Below are 22475 nucleotides of genomic sequence, written 5' to 3'. Positions count from 1 at the left end.
ATTTTGAAAGAAGCTTTAAATCCCGGAAATATCAACATACAGAATAGTTGTTTCAGTTTCATTGGTCAATTCCATGTCCACAAGATGGCAGTTTTGAGTTAGTTTCCAAATTAAGAAGAAAGTTTTAGACAGCAGCAAACATGGCAACGGTGAAGAAAGTCTTGATGATTTACGTTCTCAGAGGAGAAATACAGTCACATCACAGTAGATTTATATGCTTTGTGTGGAGTTCTGCCATTTTTGCCGTCGTATGTGTCTCCTTCTTCGTACCTCTCTGTGAGGAATTCACCCTTTTTCCCAACAGGTGCTGTATTTATGACCATAAAAAATAACAGAATTTATGAATGTATTTCTTTTGATTTATGTTTTAAGGATTTAAATCTGGTGGATCGGTTTAATAATTGAAGCTGTTTGTCTCATCACTCTATCCCTATCTATGAGGTCATGTGATCATGTGTTGCCATGATAATTGCAGACAAAAGTCGTTTGTGTTCAATCAGCCTCACTGGATCAACCACCTAGACTGGAGGGAGGAGAAATAGCTTTGATTGTGTTTTGGTTTAGATTATTGTTTGGCTTTGAAGTGAAATTTAAAAGGTAGATTCTGATTATGTAAATATGGTTTTTGAAAGATTTAATTTAGTCAAAAAAGTGTTTAAATCCATAAAGAATACTTGAATTTTGTCTCTCCCCCCTTAGTACCAGTGCCAATTACCACTGTAATTGGCACTGGTATAGGCTGAAATGTCTTAAAAGCTGGATGATCTGAAATAGCATGGGTTTTTTTGTATTTGTGGTCAAGGGAAGAGATATCTGTGTTCCTTGACTGTAAAAAACACTGTAAGAAAATCTCTTTAAAAAAGGTGTATATATATATATATATTTATTTTTTGTCTGTTTTGTTTTGTGGGGTTTTTTTTGCATCTTTGAATCCTGTTTTTTCTTTTGGGGGAAGGGGAGGTATATTTTTTGTCAGCCTGTTATTTGACAATGCCTTCAAATCTTACATTTTCACTGACTGTACATGAAATATACCAAATTACCCCAAATTACCTGTGTTATCGCAAGCTCCACCGTGCAGACAGACTAAAATACACACAAACTGTTGTTTATTATTAGTATTGTCTTTTATATTCATTTAAATCACATGTGAAAGCTTAGAACACAATATTACATATCTAGATGGACAAACTTAATATATTTCAATGAACATTTGTAAAAATGTTACATCAGCTACACTAACTAGCAATTTTTCATGCAAATGTGCTAGCAAGTAGATTAGAGTGAAGGGAAGAAGGAAGGAAGTGGGAGGATGTTTAATGCATGATTCAGTTCATGTATAACTGTTTGGCTGTCAATTTTTGTGGCTGCCACCAGTTTGCTGTTTACTGTGAGTTACTGCAGAGTGTTTTCCCTGCAGTTATATCCCCAGCAGTTTTGGCTGTGAGATGTGACTCTCTATATACATCAAACAATCCATCTTGATCTGTGACCGAGCTATTTATCCTCATAACTTGACAGGAAATGCTACACGCAGATCTGGCTTTAAGGAATCTACATTTGACTTACATTTCACAGCCAGCACTTTCAGGAACAGTGTATACAAGTCAAATTTGAAAAGGAGGAAAATGTTTAAGTTCACGCTGGAATGTTGTCAGAGCTGACCTGCCTATGATGCTTTACCACTGTGACATTGCCTTTTCTATGCTCCATGCTCCGGGGCAACTTCAGACTGCCAGCACACCTTCCCTTCACAGTGTGAGCGCTCAGCAGGCATTTATACCTTCTGACATCCCATCACCCCGTGTGGAAAAACACTGATCACAAGAACCGTTAGAGGGGAGATTGCCTCCGTCTCTGCGTGTTTGTGTCTACTGAGAAATTCAAGCAAGGACCAAATATTTTTTCAAAAGTCAGATCATGGACGGTATGCAAATATGGGCGGATTGTTTATTTGTAAATTGATTCCAAATACTATATGGTGTGGCAAATTACTAAGTGAGAGAGAGTCTCAGACAAACAAATGAGCAAACAGCAACAGAATGAAAAATGGAGTTCACTGATTTTGTGTGGGTGGATAGGCCCCAAGGAAGAGAGACACAGAACGAGTTATAAATTAGCAGTGGAACATGAGACTTCCTCACATACATTGAAACAAGTGTAGCATTTAGCTTTAACAAGAACATTCTTGTTGCATTTGACAATATTTTCTAACAGATTTTGTAACACAGTGTTACGATCCATGTAGATTATGCAGCAGTGAGAGATGGATTTTATTCTTATCCAAAATTTATTGCATAAAGAAAATATTTAAAGTCTAAAGTTTTCATGCAACATCAATGATTTATAAAAGCTAGAATTGGGTTGAAGTTTGAGTTTATTGTGTGTTCCCTTGATCAAACAAAGTCCAAACTATACATTAAGGCTCAAATATTTGCATACACATACACGCTATAATATTTGGGTAAATGTCTATTTGCCGGTCCCATACTGCTGCTGCATCTAAACACTATTTTTGCTTACTAATTGACATGCAGTTTGAAGCAAAGATAGGTGTTTTTTTTGCCGTGGAAGAATTGTTTTTCTTTCTTATTTTATTTCATTTGTTTGATTTCACTCTCAAGCTGAACATGTGGGTTTGTCGTTCCACAGGTTCCTTCATCTGAACATTTCGTAGTACCCGATGCTAGAGACAGCCTGAGGGTATTTACTCCAAACATTTACTTTTTTTTTTTTGGTCATGTGCAATCTGTTAGCTATAATAAGTCATTCATTTTTATTTTCAGTGTTTTATTTTTTTCTACATAGCTATGACCAGGAGGAATTGTAACAGTTGTAATTGTTCTGTTTTCTGTAGACACTGTGGAGTGCTCTTGTGTTTCTACAGATAGTTCTGTGTGCAAAGAGATCTGTCCTAGTTGATGCAGTTTGAGTCTAAGCTTCACCTAGCAGACGGTTTAAAATTTATACATTGATTGCTCATACCATGTCTGTCGACGTTTTGTCTTTTTCTCAGATTTTTTGTGTCATTGTAAATGTGCTGCTAACTGCATCAAATTGTGAAGATCATTATATTTCATACATCACATGGACACTTTTGGGGGTATTACTGTGCTTGTCATAAGAAGGCCGGAGACGCAGTTATGGCTGTCTTTGCTTTATGTCTTTAAGTGTGTCAGACTCGTTCCATGATCCAGAGTTGTCCTTATGGTTGCCATGACTCTGTGACTATCTCTGGAGGTGGATTGGGAATGTGAAAGTAAGGCTCAACCTCAACTCTTTATGATTTATCAATAGCATTAACATAATCAGAAGGTATGCAGGACATGCTTACAGTTTGAAAGGATGATTTGAAAGGCCATTTAGTCTTTGTTGATCAGACTTCCTGGCTCAGGAATGTACTGCTTCCATTTAGCTGAAGTTATCACTTATTCTAGTAGAATAGAAACATGACAAACTACTTTATGTACTTTCTAGAGTTGTAAAACAGATCAGCTCAGGCTTTCAAAGTAAGAATATAACGTTTATGTGGCTATTTAAAGCCTGATGTGCTTGGGTTTCTTTAATAAATCTCTTTTTTATTATCTGATCTCCTTAGCTTGTGTCGTACTTCATTGTCTCATATTTTATTCTATCAACCTGCAATAAACTTTAGATAAAAGGACATGTATTTTTAACTTCATCTGGCTCATTTACATGCCAGACTCATTTAATAAAGGTTTGTACTCCAGACTACATTTATGAAGAATGCTTTGGTTGCCAGTGTCAGAAGTAGATAAATACTTTAGTGGATTAGAAAAAGCCTGATACTGTGTACTGTATTAGTTTGACTGCAGATTGGTATGTATGAGTAATCACATTAACCAAATATTTTCCATCTTTGAAGAGTTTTTTTAAAATGGTGACAGACACACCACCAGGTGTGTGTACTCTGTAATTTGGACAGATTACACACAGTTGACCAATTGGTCCAGACACACATAAATTTTCAAATTTACACACAGAAAACATCACAGAGCTAATTAAATCAAACAATAAATGAAACATTTCCATCAGAGTACCATCTCTGTACATTAACCTCAATGCATCTCGCTATCTGGTATCTGATGGGGGCACTTCGAAGAGTTATGACAGGAGGTTTTGGAGTGCACCTGGTGCAGCTGAATCACTGCTGTGTAATTATTGTCCTTCTGAGAAATCAGTGGGGAATAGGAAGCTAATACCTCTCTACTTAAGTTGTTGATCCATAACCCAACCTAGCATTAGAAGAAGATAATAATAAATGTACAACATCTTGATAATGTTTTCTTTCAGCCCAAAGGAACGTCAGCATAAATAATTATTTCAATTCAGGCTCTGCAGCTACAAGATGCAGTTAGTCAGATCAGAAACGGAAACGTTATCTAGTGAGTCAACATGCCATCCTGACTAACTAGATGCTGACTAACTAGTTACAGTTAGTCAGGATGGCATGCACCACAACTCACCCACCTGGTTGCTGTCATTGCGCTCTAATTACAACCATATGTGCAGCACAAGATCACACATGTCCACATCTGTGTACCGGTGGCATGCTGTGTATCTTAATTGTGTTCTAGAAACAATAACAGTAAAACTCACTCCATGAGAAACTGAAAAGTATTTCTGCAGACTTGATTGCCTCAGATCATGTAAGTAGTGCTGGCAAGTTTTCTTTTCACTGATTTTTTTACTGCTACATAAAGCACAGAGTGGTCTCTTCATGACTTCAACTAGTATAGCTTGCAAAAAACAAAAATCACAGTTTTCTCAGAAATTGGTGGTTTTATCGTTTTTCTTTGTTTCTGATCTGGCTAATTGTTCCAAGTTCTGCCATGGTGCGTGACATCACTTATGCAAACGCAGCAATTGGAGCAATGCTACTGGTAATCTGGGCAATATTGCTCAGTATATCTCAGCTATGATCAGCAAATGGAATTAAGAGGACAGAAATCAGGAAACTTTCCTTATAAATATCACAGTGTATTCAATGGCTGCACAAACCACCTCCATTTACCGAGGTACCTCATTTTATGTCTGTCTAGTAATGTACATAATCAAAATGTAAACTACCGCAATGTTTTTTATTCTCTGAAATTTACCTCTGAGTTTGGAAACTCACTCAAACCTGCCCTCTAACTTAATAAACAAATGAAAGGCATCTGGGCAGTGACACTTGTCAACATTAGCAATGGCTGGGTCTGTATGCTAATGTTTCACTTTTTGTTTGTGAAATTGGTGTTAAAACATACTGTAACCAGATATCCGAGAGACAGGTAAAAATGAAGAAAACATACTCTGGCTAGACTTTACTTTTACCTATATATCAAGCTCTATGTTAATGAAGTTCCTGGTTAAACCAATAACATGCAAACCTGCACCAGTTTGAACTTCATGGACTGTAAAGCTGCTTACTGCATCATGCGGGAGAACTTAATTAATGGCCTGAAAGTATTCACTGTCTACAGCCAGCTGACTGCTGTGTGTTTATGATGGATTGTGCATGTTTTACTCTCTGCATATATGCATGACACAGAACTTCTTTATTCAGTCAGAATGATGCCATACTCATTTGAGAAGCTTTTATGAGCTCTTCTGCTAGTTTTGGCATGATAATGACTCCTGATAATGACTGTTGTGGTGGTGGCATAGAAGATTCATATTGAACATAAAGACAAAGCCATGCAGAAGTGTAAGATGTAAGGGATTCTAATGTATGATTAAGCAAATCGACCCAATAAAGGTTATTAAAACTTCCTATGGTGAAAGATGCATTGAATGATAGTATTATCATCCTCTTGCCGTAGCTTCAAGCTGTAATGATCACTACACTGATATGTGGTTGATGAACCATAGCGTCGTTCTCCTTATTTCACTGCCAGTTTTGCGCACACATTTCCGAATTTTTCCCTGAGAGCATTGAGTATGTACTGAAATTATGTATTACACAGAGACATTCCTCCTGAGAGTGTGAAGGTTTAATTATCTACACCACGTAAAGTAAAATCAACACTGCTTTCATAAATGCATATTTAGTGCTCATTCTTAAAGAAAACTTGGACTCATTTGTATCTTTCAGGGTCACATATATTGTTTTCATCTTTTTTTTCCTTCTTTGGTAATAGCAACAGCTCTGTTATTAGAGAAACACGATTTATACATCAACTCTGGCAGATGCCATAAAGATGTTTGACAGAAATATCTTTACAGAGGCTATGTAGCAACTTAACAGCAATTTCAAATGACAATCCAATCACTTTCTTTCTGTATATAAATCAACTTAATCTTATCAGTAAGATAGTGTCATCTAAACAACAACTCAAGGTTTTAAATAGCCCTTTAAAAAGAAAGGTTTTCTTCTGATTTTATTTCTATTCAATTAAGTATGCGAAGCTTTATTCACTCTATAGACTAACTTCTTATTGATATTATGAATAAGACAATTACTTTACAAGACTGACAACTGGTGCTCTTTTCTATCAGAATCTTAGCCTAAAAGGGAGTCTAAGATTAAACAATCGAGATTCTTCTTATTCTAAAATAATTATAATAAATAAAAATCATACAATGAAACATACTTCTTGTCATTACATGTTGTGGTAGTGGCAGGTGAAAACGTAGTGTTGAAGTGAGTATTTAATGGAACAAAAGACAAAATACAACTTACAAAGTAGTACATCCGAGAGAACTCAAACAATCCAAAAACGGAAGACTTGAGGGAATCACAGGAGAGCACAAAGAGAAAGACAAGGTGAGGAAACAAGACAATCTGGCAACTGGTAACAGAGAGAGGAGCTTAAATACTGGGAAGGAGGGTGTGGAAGCAGTGGGCTGACAGATGAGAAAAGATGCACCTAAGGTAATGCATCTAATGTTTGCCAACCGCCATAAAAATGAGAAGAAAAATAAGAGGAAGGTGGCACAGGGGAACAGGAAATAATTATAGCACTAAAGAATAACTTAGACTAAAGAAACTCGATACACTAGAACAGAAAATAACTAGAAACAAGAAAAACATCACTAGAACCACTAAGGAAGGGCAAACTAAGCTTTTTTTAGTTTGCCCTTTTAAATAAAGAAACCTTAGGAATACCAAAAATTACAAAAATAACAAAAATCCAAAACTAAACTCAAACAACCCTAGATCCCAACATTTCTATAAACCAACACAGAACTTTATGTTGACAATGGGTTATTTTTATTATAAATAAACATAATAGTTTTTGTTTGTTTGTTTTTCATTCAATTTTGTTAAGTACCTTACTATGACATGTGCTGTGAAATGGTGCTGACTTGACTAAATTAAAATGAAACAGTCCAATGTAGCTGCAGCTGCTTTTGATACAAAAAGAACGACGCAGCATTCCGTTGTTTTGCTGACATTCCAAATTTGAATGGCAGCAAAAAAATGTTTTAGCAGATTAGCTTAGTATTTTGAGAACACTATGTTGGCTAAAATAAAGGTCCATTTACCACTACATAATAAGATTTAGCAGAGCGCATAAAGTGGGCAGGAGAAAAAAAAAAAAAAAAAAGAGTATTTGTAGATGAAAAGTCAAAGTTGAAGGTTGGCTTACCCTACTATAAACAAACTGAACCTAAATTAAGTCCATTTTAGGATTTTAAGGACAAATGAAAATCCCGATCTAAAAGCTTGTTTATTTCTTCAGAACGTCTGTGCCACAAGCAAAATCCTTACAGAGCCTTTTTGCTATTCCAGTTTGTCTGGGTTAAAAGCTCACAGAGGAGCGACTTGGATTGAGAGTGTGATGGAAGAAAGAACAGACGAAGGGGGGGACCGGAGGAAAGACCTTGCTTTAACAAGCTTATCTCGCTCCGTAATTCAGTTTGGGCCATCAAAGTGCTGAGAGCTGGCGTCGCTAGGGGCGGTCGTATTTTTTGACCGCTACCTGTGACAGCAATTACAGGTTTCACTTCAAGCGTGCCTTTGTTTTTGTGGCAGACTTGACTGCTTGGGTTGAACAAGATTACCTCTCTGCTCTGCAACTGGAGCATAATCAAAGCCTCCTGATGCGAGGTGTCATGCCCCTTAGAATCAACCTCACAGCATCTGCTACCATTTCCTCCTTGCCCCTTTATTCCAGGGGTTTGTATTGACATTACTGTCATTGCAACAGAGCTGTTGCTTTAATTTATTCATATATATCACAGGAAATTTTTTCTCTCCCTGCTGCCACAGCTGAAACAGAAATGAGCTTTCCGTTTATATGCAAACGGAGGCGAATGCTGAATTTATTTGATGGGAAAAACTCCATTAATAGTGAATTCACATCAAATGAAGCATGTATATATGCAGTGCAGCATCTGCATAAATGCATGGCTGTAACAGCAGCATTATTAGATGTGCACACGCAAGCTGCGGTCCCACTTTTCTTAGCTTTGCCTCTCAGAAATGCAGAGTTAGGTGCTAAATCACTCGGGTGCCTTTCAAAGAATCAAACTTTTATTTTTTCTTATATACTCAGCAGGGGGTCCGTATTTAAGAAAGCATCCACTGTGCCCCAGGAGTGAACCTAAATCTTCAAATAAGTGGGAAAGGTCTTCTGAAGCGTTGCTGAAACTTTATGAAAGATGAAAACTCTTGATCTTATATTCACATCGCCATTTTGAGTACCACCAATGTTGTGTGGGGTGCTGTTGTGCTCTGCAGTATGTCAAGACCTAAGAGGATCCATGAATTCATACTGCAGTAGTATTTTTCTAACAAAAGCCTTTCTTTTTTGTTGTTGTTTTTGAGCAGGACACAGGATTTGTTGCCGCATGAACAGGCCAATTAGTTTGATGTATTGCTGTCCCAGTATTTTATGTAGCATATTCTGCTAAAAAAAATAAAACCATATGTTTGTCTTGCACCTCTTTCTGTGGATCTAAATTTTCCCACTGTTTTTGTGAAGACATATTTTTCATCTTTTGTTGGTGGCAAATTGGTGCTGCTCTGATTTGTCTGATAGTTTAAATGCCATTGGATAACTGTCTAACCTATCAACATCACAAAGCGGTGCTATTAAATATTTAAGATCTGTCCTCTGACGTTAATGAAAAAACAAAGCCCGTCACCAGAGACAGGATGAAAACCACATCATTACTGCATGAGAAGCCATATTAGATTTTACACATTGAAACGGTTTACGTTTCCCCATACTCATATGACATAATGTACTTTAAAACAATAAACATTTTGTGTGACGTGCTGCAAAAAGGTGAAGGAATGCTGTAACTTGCAAAATATCTATACCTCCTGAAATCTTTTTGCAATTTCTGTTGCAGCTACTCAAGTATTTCAAGTGACAGATCAACACAAAAAGAAATGCTACATTGTTCTCGTAATTGTTTTAGAAATAAAAATCTAATAAATGTTCAATACATATTTTTGCAACCCCGGGTTAATAAGATGTAGAAATACATTTTATGGCAAGTAGAGCTGCAGATCCCTTAGGCGTTGTCTTTGCTAGCATTACACATTTTGGGCCACGACAAAGCCAGGACCAAATCTCCATGGGGATATTTTGAGTTATATGCTGAATTTGAAAGTATGGATTTTAGGCTTTCTGAACATGTCAGGGAAATAAATTAATTTAAAAAAAATAATGAAGATATGACCATACTAATGTTGTCTCTGCAAACATTAGTGAGAAAACAGGCCTCAAAGTTTCAGAAGAACTATAACCAGGATTAATGAGCTACCTGGGTCGTTCACAAAATCTTTTTGTTTACATAACTTTGCAAAAACCCCACAGCGTCGACTGTCTAGAAATGTGTTCGGACAAATGAGCATTTTTCGTAAGAGTTTTTGTCAAGCCAACCTAGTAAGAAATGTACCGTAATTTCTGAACAGTGAGCCTGTACTTCTTTCACACTAGTAATGGCTCGGTCGTGAACATATCAGCTTTAAAAGCTGGCTCTTTCAAGTGAACGACGGGGGCTACCTCCCAACTGAGAGCCTTTTTCCCCCCTTTTTTTCTATAAGCTGCACAAGGATGTGTGGCAGCACAGGGGGTGAGAGAACTGCTGAGCGGGTTGGGAGGGCGACTGATACAGCAGCACAGCGAGGACTCAGTCACCGCACGAGAGGGGGAGGGCGAAACTTCAAGTAAGTTTAAAGACGCGAGGACCACCTAAAACGCCACGTTGTTTGCGACTCACACGCTTAACGCAAACTTTCAAAAACCCAACTCAGCCTTTAGACCGAGGCAACATGCTGGGTATTTACGCTTAAAAGCAAACACAGCAAATTAAGAACACATTTTCATGTGAAAGACTTTAAAATGTCTTTCACATTTTAAGGTGAAATTTTTCACACCAAGGCAGAGTGTAGCCCGGGAAAAGTTAAAATTGCTCATTGAGCATTATAAACAGTATACTAAATATGTGATTTAACCCTTTTGTACATTTCAGTTGTATTTTATAATTTATTGTGTAGAATCCTGATGTCCTGGTATTTTTTCAGAAGCTGATGCTTATTTTTTGCTGTGCCACATAAATAAATATTTGATATTTGTTAATTATATTGACATTAATATATTTATTTATATAACGATTGTCTTTTTTGCTAAACAGCTCAAGCTAAATCAGGTTTGATGGAGAGTCACTTGCTAAATGTTGTGAACTTGATTAAGGTCTTTCTTACACATTCATGTGATGTTGCTAATTTTACTTCAGTTTCGTTTCAGTTGTGTCATGACAACCACAGTGAAAATGTATAAGTTAAGCAAAACAGTGGGAATATAAATGCAGAATGCGTTGCCCTTACTACCAACAGTGGCAGATATTATCATTGTTTGCACTTTATGGCTTAATATATATTTTAGCCTCAGACAAGTAGTGATGAACTTTTCAAGTAAAAAAAAACAAACATAAATAATGAAATTTTAGACTGCAAAGCACTTTAAAGTATTCAAGGCAACAAATGAGATCCTATTAAGAATTAACCCAAATGGTTGAGTGTGCGTCTGAGAAGTTGCTGCTGCGTGCAGTTTCTGTTTTGCTGAGGCCAGGCTGTGGACTTAGCCTTGTTGTTCAATATTCTGTGAATAATTGAAAGTGACTTGAATTGCACCCAGTGTCTTTTCTCAGTAAATCTGCCGGTGACATTGAAGGGAAATAAAAAGATGCTGACTGTATTGTGAGAACTGGGCATGTCAGTTCACTTCTTAACTTGATTAATTTCTCCAGCTATGAAATCCATCATTCCGTTTTGATTTTCTCCCTTTTTTCTCTGTTTCTCTCACACTCTGGTCTTTGCTTCTCTTAGGTGGACCTGCTTGTGCCAACCAAGGTTACAGGGATCATCACACAAGGAGCAAAAGACTTTGGCCACGTCCAGTTTGTTGGCTCGTACAAACTCGCTTACAGTAACGATGGAGAGCGATGGAGTGTATATCAAGATCGGAAACAAGGAAAAGACAAGGTAAGTTGTTGTTTTGCATCTGCATGATAATCGCAGTGTTTCTTCATGAATAGATCTTCATTGTCAGTGTAAAATAATAATTTTAAAAAATATAGAAAAAGACTAATGGCATAATATGGATCTAGGTACTCTGAGAACAGTAGGTTTGAAATATTTATAACCCAAGCACAGACAAGGGCATCTTCAGTAGATGTCAGAAGCCTAAAAGCATAGAATGAACAGAAACCCTAGGCAGAAAAAACAACAAGCATCAAAAAAACAGCCATTAGCTGTGAGGATGTCCATTATGAAAGCTGTCTTCTGCTCTTCATCACTCGTTTGCATCTTCTTATCTTGGGCTTGAACACAACCTGCCTGGTCTGTGCTCTTGCCTCTGATGGGTTTGGGATTAGATAAGACCCCACAGTCAGCCTGGCTCAGGCGGTACTATGCTGACAGACCTGTTTACGGCCCTTCAGCTGAGTTCACATGTCTCTCGCAATTGTCCATAACCACAGAGACAACATGGAGCTGCTGCAGCCTTTCTACTGATATCATAAGAGGTGCAGTCACAGAATTTTGAAGCACTGAACCTAAAGCCTCTTGTCTTTCATACATGCTGTTGGCAGGAGATGTGCTAGCTGTTCTTGCTATCAGTGTTATTAAAAGATAAACCTTCTTAATCTTGATGCAATTCTTATGTGTTGCCTGCAGGAATCAAAGCGCAAAATGTACATACACCTAAATCTAATACAGACTTCTTTTGGTTGCATTCATGTACACTGTATTTGTAGGTTCTGTCTCAGGCATCCACACTGTAAAACATTTAAATCCTATAGTAATCTTTAAGTAAAGTTTGGAAACAACAAAGAAAAAAAAATTAAGAGCAGTGCTGCACAATATTTTAAATTATAATCATCACATTTCTTAGGTATCAACCCTACTTAAAGATTTTTTTTTGTTTTTTATGAAACCATTTAAATTTTCCTGCTTCACTTCAGTTGGGAAATGTAATACTTCAAATTGGATATGATATGGTAATGGAATGTCTAAAATGTTTGTCCTGGACATGTATACATAAGCAAATGTCAAATAAGAAGAGTTAAACATGTAAATAGATTAATAGGACCATTTGACGCATTAAGAATGTCTTTTTGCATGAGTGTAACATTTTGATGCTTTTACACACAAAAATGCAGTAAAATATGATTGCATGAAACTAAAATAAAATTTGAAAGTCCTTTGTTGTGTTAAACCATCAAATCTTTCAAATATGTTTGAATTTTTTGTACAATTAAGGTGCAACAATCCTTTTACCTATGATGGATGGATGTTTTTTATTTATTCATTTATGTTTTTGGGGTTTTTTTTACCATGGAGTCTGGTTTTGTCATACCAATGTACTTTTTAATGTAAAGTAGCTTTTACTGATCTGTGAATGTAAAAAATCTTCTTTCAAGGTTTCCTAGTTGTTATTTGGGTCAACTTAATAAACATAGAGCAGTCCTTAACAGAGCAAATTGTTCCAGCCGGTTTATGCACTTATCCTATTTGTGTGCGCAGTGCTGCAGCTCATGCCAGGAAGCATTTCTTGGCCTCTCAAGTTCACATGGGTTGCTTAATGATTTGATGACTCTCGTGAGAATCTATGGCTGCCAGTGCATACTCAGCATGATTTACACAATTCTGCGTATGGAATGCTTTCTGCGAAAACACTTGGCAGACGAGGCTAAAGTACCGGTGACATCTCAAAAAGGCAATAATTTCTTTTCCATTTTGATCAAGGCACATTTTAATTTATTTTACAATTCCCTCTTTGTGAAGATTAATAATCTGCTCTTTCATTATTACACCATTTCGGGCAGGACCTATGATATTTAGAGTATCATACTTTGAGCGGGGAGGCATGTTTAGCAAGACATCTGAGAGCCAAGTGGCTGTTTAACTCTATGATTCCTGAAGATATTTTCTTCTGTCAGTCAGCTAAAGCAGCCATTAATGCTGGAGGACACATTTTGCTGTTGGCCTCTCGAGGCTCCTCCTGGCGCTTCACAATGCTCGACTTGGCAGGGATATACTGGGAAGGCACGCGTGCCTGTGTGTGCGGCTGAGTGTCTGGCTCGAACACAGTGGTGGAGGCTTGTAAGTATTCTTCTCAGCTTCCCCCTCCGGCTCCTGTGTGGCAGAGGCTGCAGGCAGTTAGATCTAGATTGAGAGAGGAGGCTCTGTTGGAATACAGATGCTGTCAAAGCAAGCCTCAGCAGCACACACACAACATCCCTCTACAAAATCTATAGAGTAGCTTGTTTGCCTTCTCTTTGCACACAAATCCAATAAAGCCACACTGGTAGCCGAGACAAGTTACAGCACTGCCCACAATTTAAACATTACAAAATTCCTCTTTTTCTTCAGTACACAAACTTCCCAAGCCTACATCACTGTGTTGACTAAACCTGTAGTATTGCTTTTTCATGACTGTCAGTATTTACACAGCCTGATAATGGGGAGCCAACCAGGCACAAAAGTAATTGATTTGTGTTTAATAGTGTTTTACAAGTGGCATGAGGTTAATTAGTCATTAGAACCCTCAGTTTCCTTCAGGTTAGAGGTTAATTATGAATATAATCATTGAAAAACTTCACTCTGATGGTCATTTTTGGGTTTTGATGACCCTAGGCCTAAGTATATGTCAAATTAGAACACTTACCAGGCACTCGAAGGAGTGTTTGCAGAGAGAAACACTGCAAGACTCTAAGATGGCAGACCATTGTTGATAAAGTTGTTTGTCTGTTTCAATGTAGCCATGTCAGAGAGAAACAGAGCAGAGGGGGAAAAAGATTCGAGGAATCTGATCCCTTAACCTCACCAGCGGGTTTAAATAATGGAGAGTGGGTACTACAGTTGTTGTCCCAGAAGTGCAGAAGGCCTGTCCTTGAATCTGTGATTTTAACTCTGACAGCCAGGAAAATCAATAGCTGGGAGCTGTGTTATTCCTGGTTTAGATTGGGGACACACAATGCATGGAACCCCCCTTTTTAATTCACAAAAAATATGGTTATTGTGGTCTAATGTCAGTGCCACTTTTGTGATGGTTCAGTTACAATTTATGTAAACGTGTTCATGCTGATAAGCATAGCATCTTATGCTTCAAGAAAAACTGTGATGTATTCTGGGAGTTCAGTCAAATTTGGGGTACTCACCAATATGTATGAGTCAAAATATAGCATGTGGTGTGCAATAAAACCAAAGGTCAAATGTTTTAAGCTAACCTGAACTTGAGTTATTGAAGTGCTCCAGAGATGTTAAGATAAATACTAGACCTCATATTAAACACAGCACCAATCTGAATTCTTTAACCAAATTCTGATCTTCAGTTTTTATAAAACTCATTTTTTTACATAAAGCATTAGATAGACATGTACAGCAATAACGTTTTAACTAGTAGGAGTAATTTGGTTAGGTATTCCCCATACTGTAAACAGTTATCTTAATTTGATTATATGTGTGGTTAATTATATGTTGTCAAAATGTAATAAGTGCCTAAATGTCTGTAACATAACTTGCTATTTTGAATTTATTCATGAAAAATACTGTGGATGTACTAAAACATTCATTTTCCACAAAAGTAGTTGTGTATGGGTTGAATTACTCATATGTATATTTCAATATCAATTTCAGCTCCAAACAATGAAAAAAGATGACTTTTTTTTTTAGCTTTCTGGCTGCATTCCACACAAAGTATTTTATTTTGTTCTATAAGTGTGCTAAGTGTCATGTGTTTCCAAATGAGTAACTATGTTTATTACACTGTTATCGATTTTTTTTTTACATTATCAATTTCCTTGTGTCGCCTAATTTCCTTATGTTGCCTTCCTACAGACATGGTCATTATTGCAATCTTTGCTCATCACTTTTGAAGTACCAAAATACTTATTCATACACTGATTACAGCATCATTAGGCCTGACTGGTGATTGCAATGATTATGATGATTAACGTGGCAAACCACGTCCACATATTGATAAAACTGCCTCCCTGTAGTGCTGTCCTCTAAAAATGTCAGAATACACTGGTCGACAGTTGATGTTAGAAGATTCACTTTATTCCAGTAATCTAAACATTGGGTCTGGTTTTAAGAGAACAAGAATTATTCTATGAAATATTTTCCCTAAATCTGTTGACAAAGCAACAAAATACTTTCTAATTTGCTATTGTTTATAACTGTCTTTATCTCCCTCACTTCTGTTCTCATTATCTTATGTTGTCATTTTTCACGTATCTGTCTGGAGAGAATCTATTTTATAGACATTGCTTCTGATACTGTGCACGTCTCCAGACAGTCTAGGAAAGGACCTTGTCATATTTCAAGGATCTGCAGGTTTTATTGCTGTCAGGCCCTTCATTCTGTGCTTTGATATCCCAGACATGTCACCTTACAGTCATGGCGATGCTCCGTGTGACTCATTTTACACCTTACACCACCAAAGACTTAAAACAAACATACCTTTGCTTATCATAATATGAATTATCAGTGCAAATGTTGTGCATATGTTTTCATAGTATTAAATAAGACTTAATGTAAGTATGCTACATCAAGCCTTAACTATGTTACACAGGGCAGGTCCTCTTAAATATGTGCTTTTTTTTATAGCGAGTATGACTTTTCATTAGATCTGATGATTAATTAAAGACTGTCATAGTAAATGTCACGCTCTATGGGATATTGAGAGCTCTTTTAAGCCCTGCTTCTTTTCAAAATGGACCAGGTCCAGTTCAATCGACACTAATTAGGTCAGGGTGCTATCATGTGGGCTTCTAGGCATCGGAGACCTTTCCTAGGCCTGTAATGACTCGGCTCTTACTTGGTTGTTTTGAGTGGAAATAAATGCAGTAAATTTACGTAGTTGTTCAGAAAACAGTAGTCTAAAAGTTTACCTTGTATTTGTGGGCAGTTTGCTGTATTTTACCTAAAATCTAATCCCAATTTATTTGGGGGGAAATAGACTTAATGCAAATGGTATTAATTCTATTTGGGTAGTGAATCATTGAAGAAGTTACACTTTTAAAGTTGAAACTCAGTGGAAGTTATGTCATTTATATGGAGTATACCTTTTTAGTTACATTTGAAAAAAACATTGGTAAAATACAAGGGAAATTAAAATGTCTGTAGCTGTATTTGCGCAGAATGTCACAATGCATAATTATCTGCATGCTTAGCATCTAAATATAAACAGCAAAGCATAAGAGCACCTGCATAAGGGATGAAGAGGAAGAAACGAGAGCAGATTGTGATGATGTTTTCTTGCTTAGATATAAATAATCTGACAAGCTGAATTTGACACGGCAGAACGATTATGATGAAAAGTATATGTAAAAAATAGTGTGACCTAAAGTTGTTGAAAACATAAAAACAATAACATTTATGAAGCTGCATGTTGTTTACAATGTTTCTCAGACCAAAACAATAGAAACTTGCACCGCTCATTTGAAAGTAAAAACCTTTAAAATCTTGACAGTTACATCATGTCACCTACTTCCAAAGAATCCACAACTAAAGAGTCAATAAAAGTGTTTCACAGCTAAACTATTTTTCATATCACAGCCTATTTATGAAGATATTTCAAGCTACAGTGGCCCCAAAATCTTTGGGTTTTAGACCCACTAAAACCCAAAAACCTAATGGGTTTTTGTATCAAAGACAAAAATTGAGAGCTTGTTCTGCAACCTCTTAGTTTGCGTTTAGGCAAACCACCAGCAGTGGCTGTTCTAGACCAAATTTAGTCAGTCTCAGGGTGGCACCAGTGTTTTTTCATGGGGGCATAGCACAAAAAAATGAAACAAAAATACTTTGCAATGTTTAAATGTTTCATATATTAAGTTCCACTTGCAGCTCCTGAGCTGAAGGTTGCAGAGCTCTGATCTAGCAGATAAAAATTGTGGACCTATCTCAATACGGCTAAACCTAAAAGTGCAACACCTTAGTTTTGTATTCATTGTTGAAGGAAAACTGTGACGGTAGAAAGTTTAATGGTTCCATGGGAGCAAATAATTACAGTTTCTGTGCCAGCAAATATAAAAAACTGATTTAGTATCATCTCTTCAGTACAGGGTCATAACAGGAGCCAGGGCCAGTCCTATGCAGGCACTGGCCCCTGTGTTCATAGCCACCAGTAAATCTGATCTGTGAGCGAAATAGCAAATATATTCACAGCTTTTAATAAAGAGTAATTTAAAAATAGATTTTGGATTTAATAGCGAGCTGGAGAAGAGATGTTAAAATTGGAGAAGCACAACATCTCCATTGAACTTTTATTAGCATTTTTACAGCATTTTAGATCTGCAGAAAGCTTTTTACACAATAATTTCAGATAAGTATTTTAAGTCATACAAAATGCAAACTTTTGGCAACTGTTGAACCAGCTGTGTTGACAAATCTTTGCAGAAATGTATACTTTTTTAAGTTTTACTCAATTCCCAAAGGACTTTATCCCATCTTTAAATTTTTACAAGTGTTGATTTTGGTGAGCCTGAGGGAATTTAGATATTTTCTCCCAGGCTATAATCCACTAGAACTCATCCACAAATCTTTTGACAGGTTTAATTTGATTTTTTTTTTCTTATCTTTTTTTTATTATTTTAACAGTTGAAGTGCAAAATATGCTCCACACTTTACGATTATTCGCTCTAACCACACAAAATCTGAATCACCGTTCTGCCAAATTTCTCATGCTCTTATGAATATTTGAAAGGGAATTAGCCTAAAATGAAGTCAAAATATGTAAATCCCAGTTTTCAGCACCTGTTTGGATTTATCCCACTGCTTTTCTATTCCACACCAGACTGAATCCTATTACATCCCAATTACACAGGCATAATAATAAGTGTTAAATTGACATTATCAGATTCTTGAATGAAGCACCCCCTGCAGATGCACTTATTTCTAATGTACTTCATCTTGCTCTCATTAAGCACACATTGAACCTTTTAATAATAAACCAGAGAGCTTGTGTCCCTGTGTGGTGAATATGTATTAGGATGGTCAAACGTTAAACTATTTTTTAAAAGATTTATTAAAGGGAATATTCATAAATTTAGAAAGGGACTATGTAAAGATAGTTTGCATGACATGGATGAGGAAGAAAATGTGTTGCACGGAGATGATGAATATGGTCAGCACATAAAAATGTCATTAAAACATATACTGTAGGTGCATCTCAGTAAACTTAAGTATTATTAAAGAGCTACATTTTTGTAATTCAGTTGAAAAACTAACACAGATTCACCAGAGTGATTTGTGGTAATTTTTTAAAAATTATATACATACATACAGTACAGACCAAAAGTTTGGACACACCTTCTAATTCAATGGGTTTTCTGTATTTTCATGACTATTTATAAGGCAAGAAATCCCACTTATTAACCTGACAGGACTCACCTATGAAGTGAAAACCATTTCAGGTGACTACCTCTTGAAGCTCATCAAGAAAATGCAGAGTGTGTGCAAAGCAGTAATCACAGCAAAAGGTTGCTACTTTGAAGAAACTAGAATATAAGGGGCATTTTCAGTTGTTTTACACTTTTTTGTTTAGTGCATATTTCCACATGTGTTATTCATAGTTTTGATGCTTTCAGTGTGAATCTACAATGTCAATAGTCATGAAAATAAAGGAAACTCATTGAACTAAAATGACTTGTCATAAATGTTGGGTGTCTTGTCTCTATGCTGTAACTGCGAAGTAATTTCCCTGCTGGGATGAATAAAGTAATTCTATTCTAAACTGTGTCCAAACTTTTGGTCTGTACTGTATATATTTTTAAGCGCACATACTGAACAGTACAGTTAGTACGTCTAACCCCATGTTGCCTTCTCTTTCAGGTATTCCAGGGGAACTTTGACAACGACACACACAGAAAGAATGTGATAGATCCCCCAGTCTACGCTCGGTTTGTGCGGATCCTTCCCTGGTCGTGGTACGGCAGGATCACTTTGCGTGTAGAAATACTGGGATGCACAGAGCAAGAGTGATGTCTCTCCCTTCTCCATCTTTCTGTCCATTTTCCCCCTCTTCTTAGGAATACTGGAATCTATCAAGCAGTTGCTCAAAAATAAACTGTTCAACCTGTAAAAAGAAATTAATTTCCAATATTTTTTTTCAAGGAATAAGCATATAGGTTGTGGTAGGGTCTTGTTAGTTCTTTTGTACAATGATTTCAAACCTGCCTCCCGTTTCACTGTTTCAGTTTCCTACTTAAAAGCGTGATCTTTGTCTTTTTATTCCTCTCAAGAATTGCCATCCTGTTTGGAATGAACTTCTGTAAGATATTTGGGTCAGGGTTAGGGGTCAGAATGGGGTCTCACTGTGGTTTTACTGTGGAGGCTATTGTACAGTGTCACTTTTTAACAAAGACGTTAAAACTGTCTGTCGTGCTTCATGGGACATTATTAACCGACTTTGTATCATGACTAAACTGTTCAAGGAAGAAAATATAATAAAACATGTTTTTAATTTCATAATTGAACCCCCTTCAAGTCATGAATACCCTCAAAGGAAAACATTCATCACAATATTATTAACACACTTGTATTATATGTAAAAGATTAAGAAACTGCATGGTACGTGAATTATAAATGTATATTACGACAAATCATGAAAAACCTCCAGTCCTGAGAGCAAATAGCTTTGAATTAGGGACCTATTTTTATGTGCATTTTTAAATAGTTCTGACACATTACACTTATAAAGATTAGTGCTTTGAGACAACAAGCAAACACTGCGGGTAAAGCGTTTTACTGCAGCACTGACACTGAAGCTTACGGGCTTTATTTATTTATCTGATTTATTGCTCCCTATTTCTGATTATAGCTGGTCTTTTTCTAAAACGTTATCCTATGTGCTCATTCCTTTTTTCTACTCTATTGTCAGATTTATGGAATATGTTGTAATGTCCTCACGTTGTCTTGAAGATCTAAGATGATTTGATTCAAAAGCTCAGGATAGATATCATTCACAATACTCCCACATATATAACCACTTGAATAATGTTCAAGTGGCCAGCTAGGCATACTACAAATTTATTGTACATAGAAAATAGCAGATGAGGGAAAGAAATTACTGAAGTCATCAGCATAATGTACATACATCAAATAGTAAAGTTTTTTATGTCTTATAATGAAAAAAATATTAATTTGCTAATTTTCAAAAGAAAACAAATGCAGACTGCGTTATTAAAAGTGTGTAATTTGCTCGAACATTGATGATGGGCTATACTAACAATAGAGAACTCTGGTGTTTATTGCAGGGTACCTAAGTATTAAGGTTTTGTGTTAAAAACTGTACCTTTATGTAAAGTCATGCTTGCAGGACACAAAACTACATAAAATAATTACATAGGCTTTACAGATGTGCTATAACACCAGTCGTGTCAAAACCCTATAACTTTGTTGCACTCTTTTGTATTTGATTTGCATTTCACAAGAGATGCACTGCTTTGGGTTAAACAACACTATTACAGCATCAGTTTCCCACATATACATACTGCGAGATCTCCAACTAAGAAAGGCTGTCATGGTTTTCACAAAGGACCAGGCAGCATACATACCATACATACATACTGTAGGTCCTAAATAGCTGCAGTTATTACTTATTTTCATACTACGTTACGTTGAAGAAATTCAGTCTGCACTAACAAAGATTCACTCACCTTTTCAGACTGAGGTGAGAGGCTCTCAGTATTGGGTCAGACCTGTTTTTATTAATTAAGCTAACAATTATTTGACCAATTGGGGGTACTCACAGATTTTGTATAAAGTAATGAAATTTCATTCAAAAATGGGTAGATAATCAATAAGTATAACTTTAAAAATTGTGATGATACATCGCAGCAAAATTAAATTACTCTGCACCATCAGAACTTAAATTTTACACCATTTATCCCAATAGACTGTACAAAATGGAGACTCATCATATGGAAAACATATAATGTACTTCAGAAATTGGACAGAGCTTGATGTTTCAGAAGATGGTTTTCATTTCTCTACTTTTTGATAGGCATAGACACCATTTTTTATTATGTGACAAAATATCTTGCAAGTTAGGAAACAGTGTGATTGTTTCTTTAACATTTATAATGGGTTTTTTTTCTACATAAAGTCGCTTTTTCTGGTTGGGTAGATAAATAAGCTTTGTAGGCTATTCTATGGTTAAAAGTTGGTCTGTCAAAATTATTGAGTGCTATATTCAGATATGTGTCACATATGATTTGATTTATGGTTCGTCGGCTCTCAAAATTTCTCTCAACAGCCAAATAATTTGTCTGCATGTTTTTCTCTAATGACCACAGTTGTTTACATTATTTCATCAGAAAACCTGCAAGTTAAAATTGACTCCAAACATTTTCCTACTTAAGTCTGTTCTAAAATAATCAAGAGCACAAGTGCAAAATTTCAATAAGATTTATGTAGTGTGGTTTTGTACCGGGAAATTTTTTTTGAAGTAAAAAAATCTACCAATAATGTTTGTAATAAGTTGGAAAAGTGGAGCTGATCCCAGCATACACAGTATATAAGACACTTGTGGGATACCCTTCTACTCTGTAATGTCGCTGATATAAAAGGAGTGATTTTGAACAATTCACTTGTGTAAGTTACACTGAACGCCTTTGCTGTAGATTGTCATTGTGTGAAAACTGTTCTTAGTGTGAATCAGTGACTGACACTCTGTAGGTTTGTGGGCAGAGAATAAATGCATTAATTGTGTCTCACAATTTTTTTTGGCTATTTAAATTGTGATCCGTAAACGCTTTATTGCCAAATAACTGTTGTGGCCAAAATCTGCACTGATCAATCTTTGTAACCGGCTTTTACTTTCAGCATGTATGGTGGAGCAGGGCTGTTACAAAGTTTTCAGGACGTTTGCATGATGTACAAATGAAAACAGTGCAGTATAACAAAGATGTCCACACCACACAATCTTTCTTCATATATATCTGCAGTGTAACTCCTTTTTACTTTACACCTCCTGTCAGTTTGTCTTGCACATTGTAAAACTTCA

At 36.4% G+C, this 22475-nt stretch overlaps 1 protein-coding gene across 1 annotated transcript in view; it reads left to right on the top strand.

Moving 5' to 3' along the window:
- edil3 (EGF like repeats and discoidin domains 3) overlaps window positions 1-22188 on the top strand; it is a 143840-nt gene extending 121652 nt beyond the window's left edge. Inside the window, 2 exon segments of the mRNA XM_023344053.1 lie at window positions 11291-11446; window positions 19301-22188. Coding sequence (XP_023199821.1) covers window positions 11291-11446; window positions 19301-19450 — 306 coding nt within the window. The 3' untranslated portion in view covers window positions 19451-22188.
- Window positions 22189-22475: the final 287 nt, after the last annotated feature.

This window comes from Xiphophorus maculatus, chromosome 12 (assembly GCF_002775205.1).
Source record: "Xiphophorus maculatus strain JP 163 A chromosome 12, X_maculatus-5.0-male, whole genome shotgun sequence".
Taxonomy (NCBI): domain Eukaryota; kingdom Metazoa; phylum Chordata; class Actinopteri; order Cyprinodontiformes; family Poeciliidae; genus Xiphophorus; species Xiphophorus maculatus.
The sequence above is the reverse complement of the archived record's forward strand: the minus strand, read 5'-3'. Positions and strand labels throughout refer to the sequence as shown.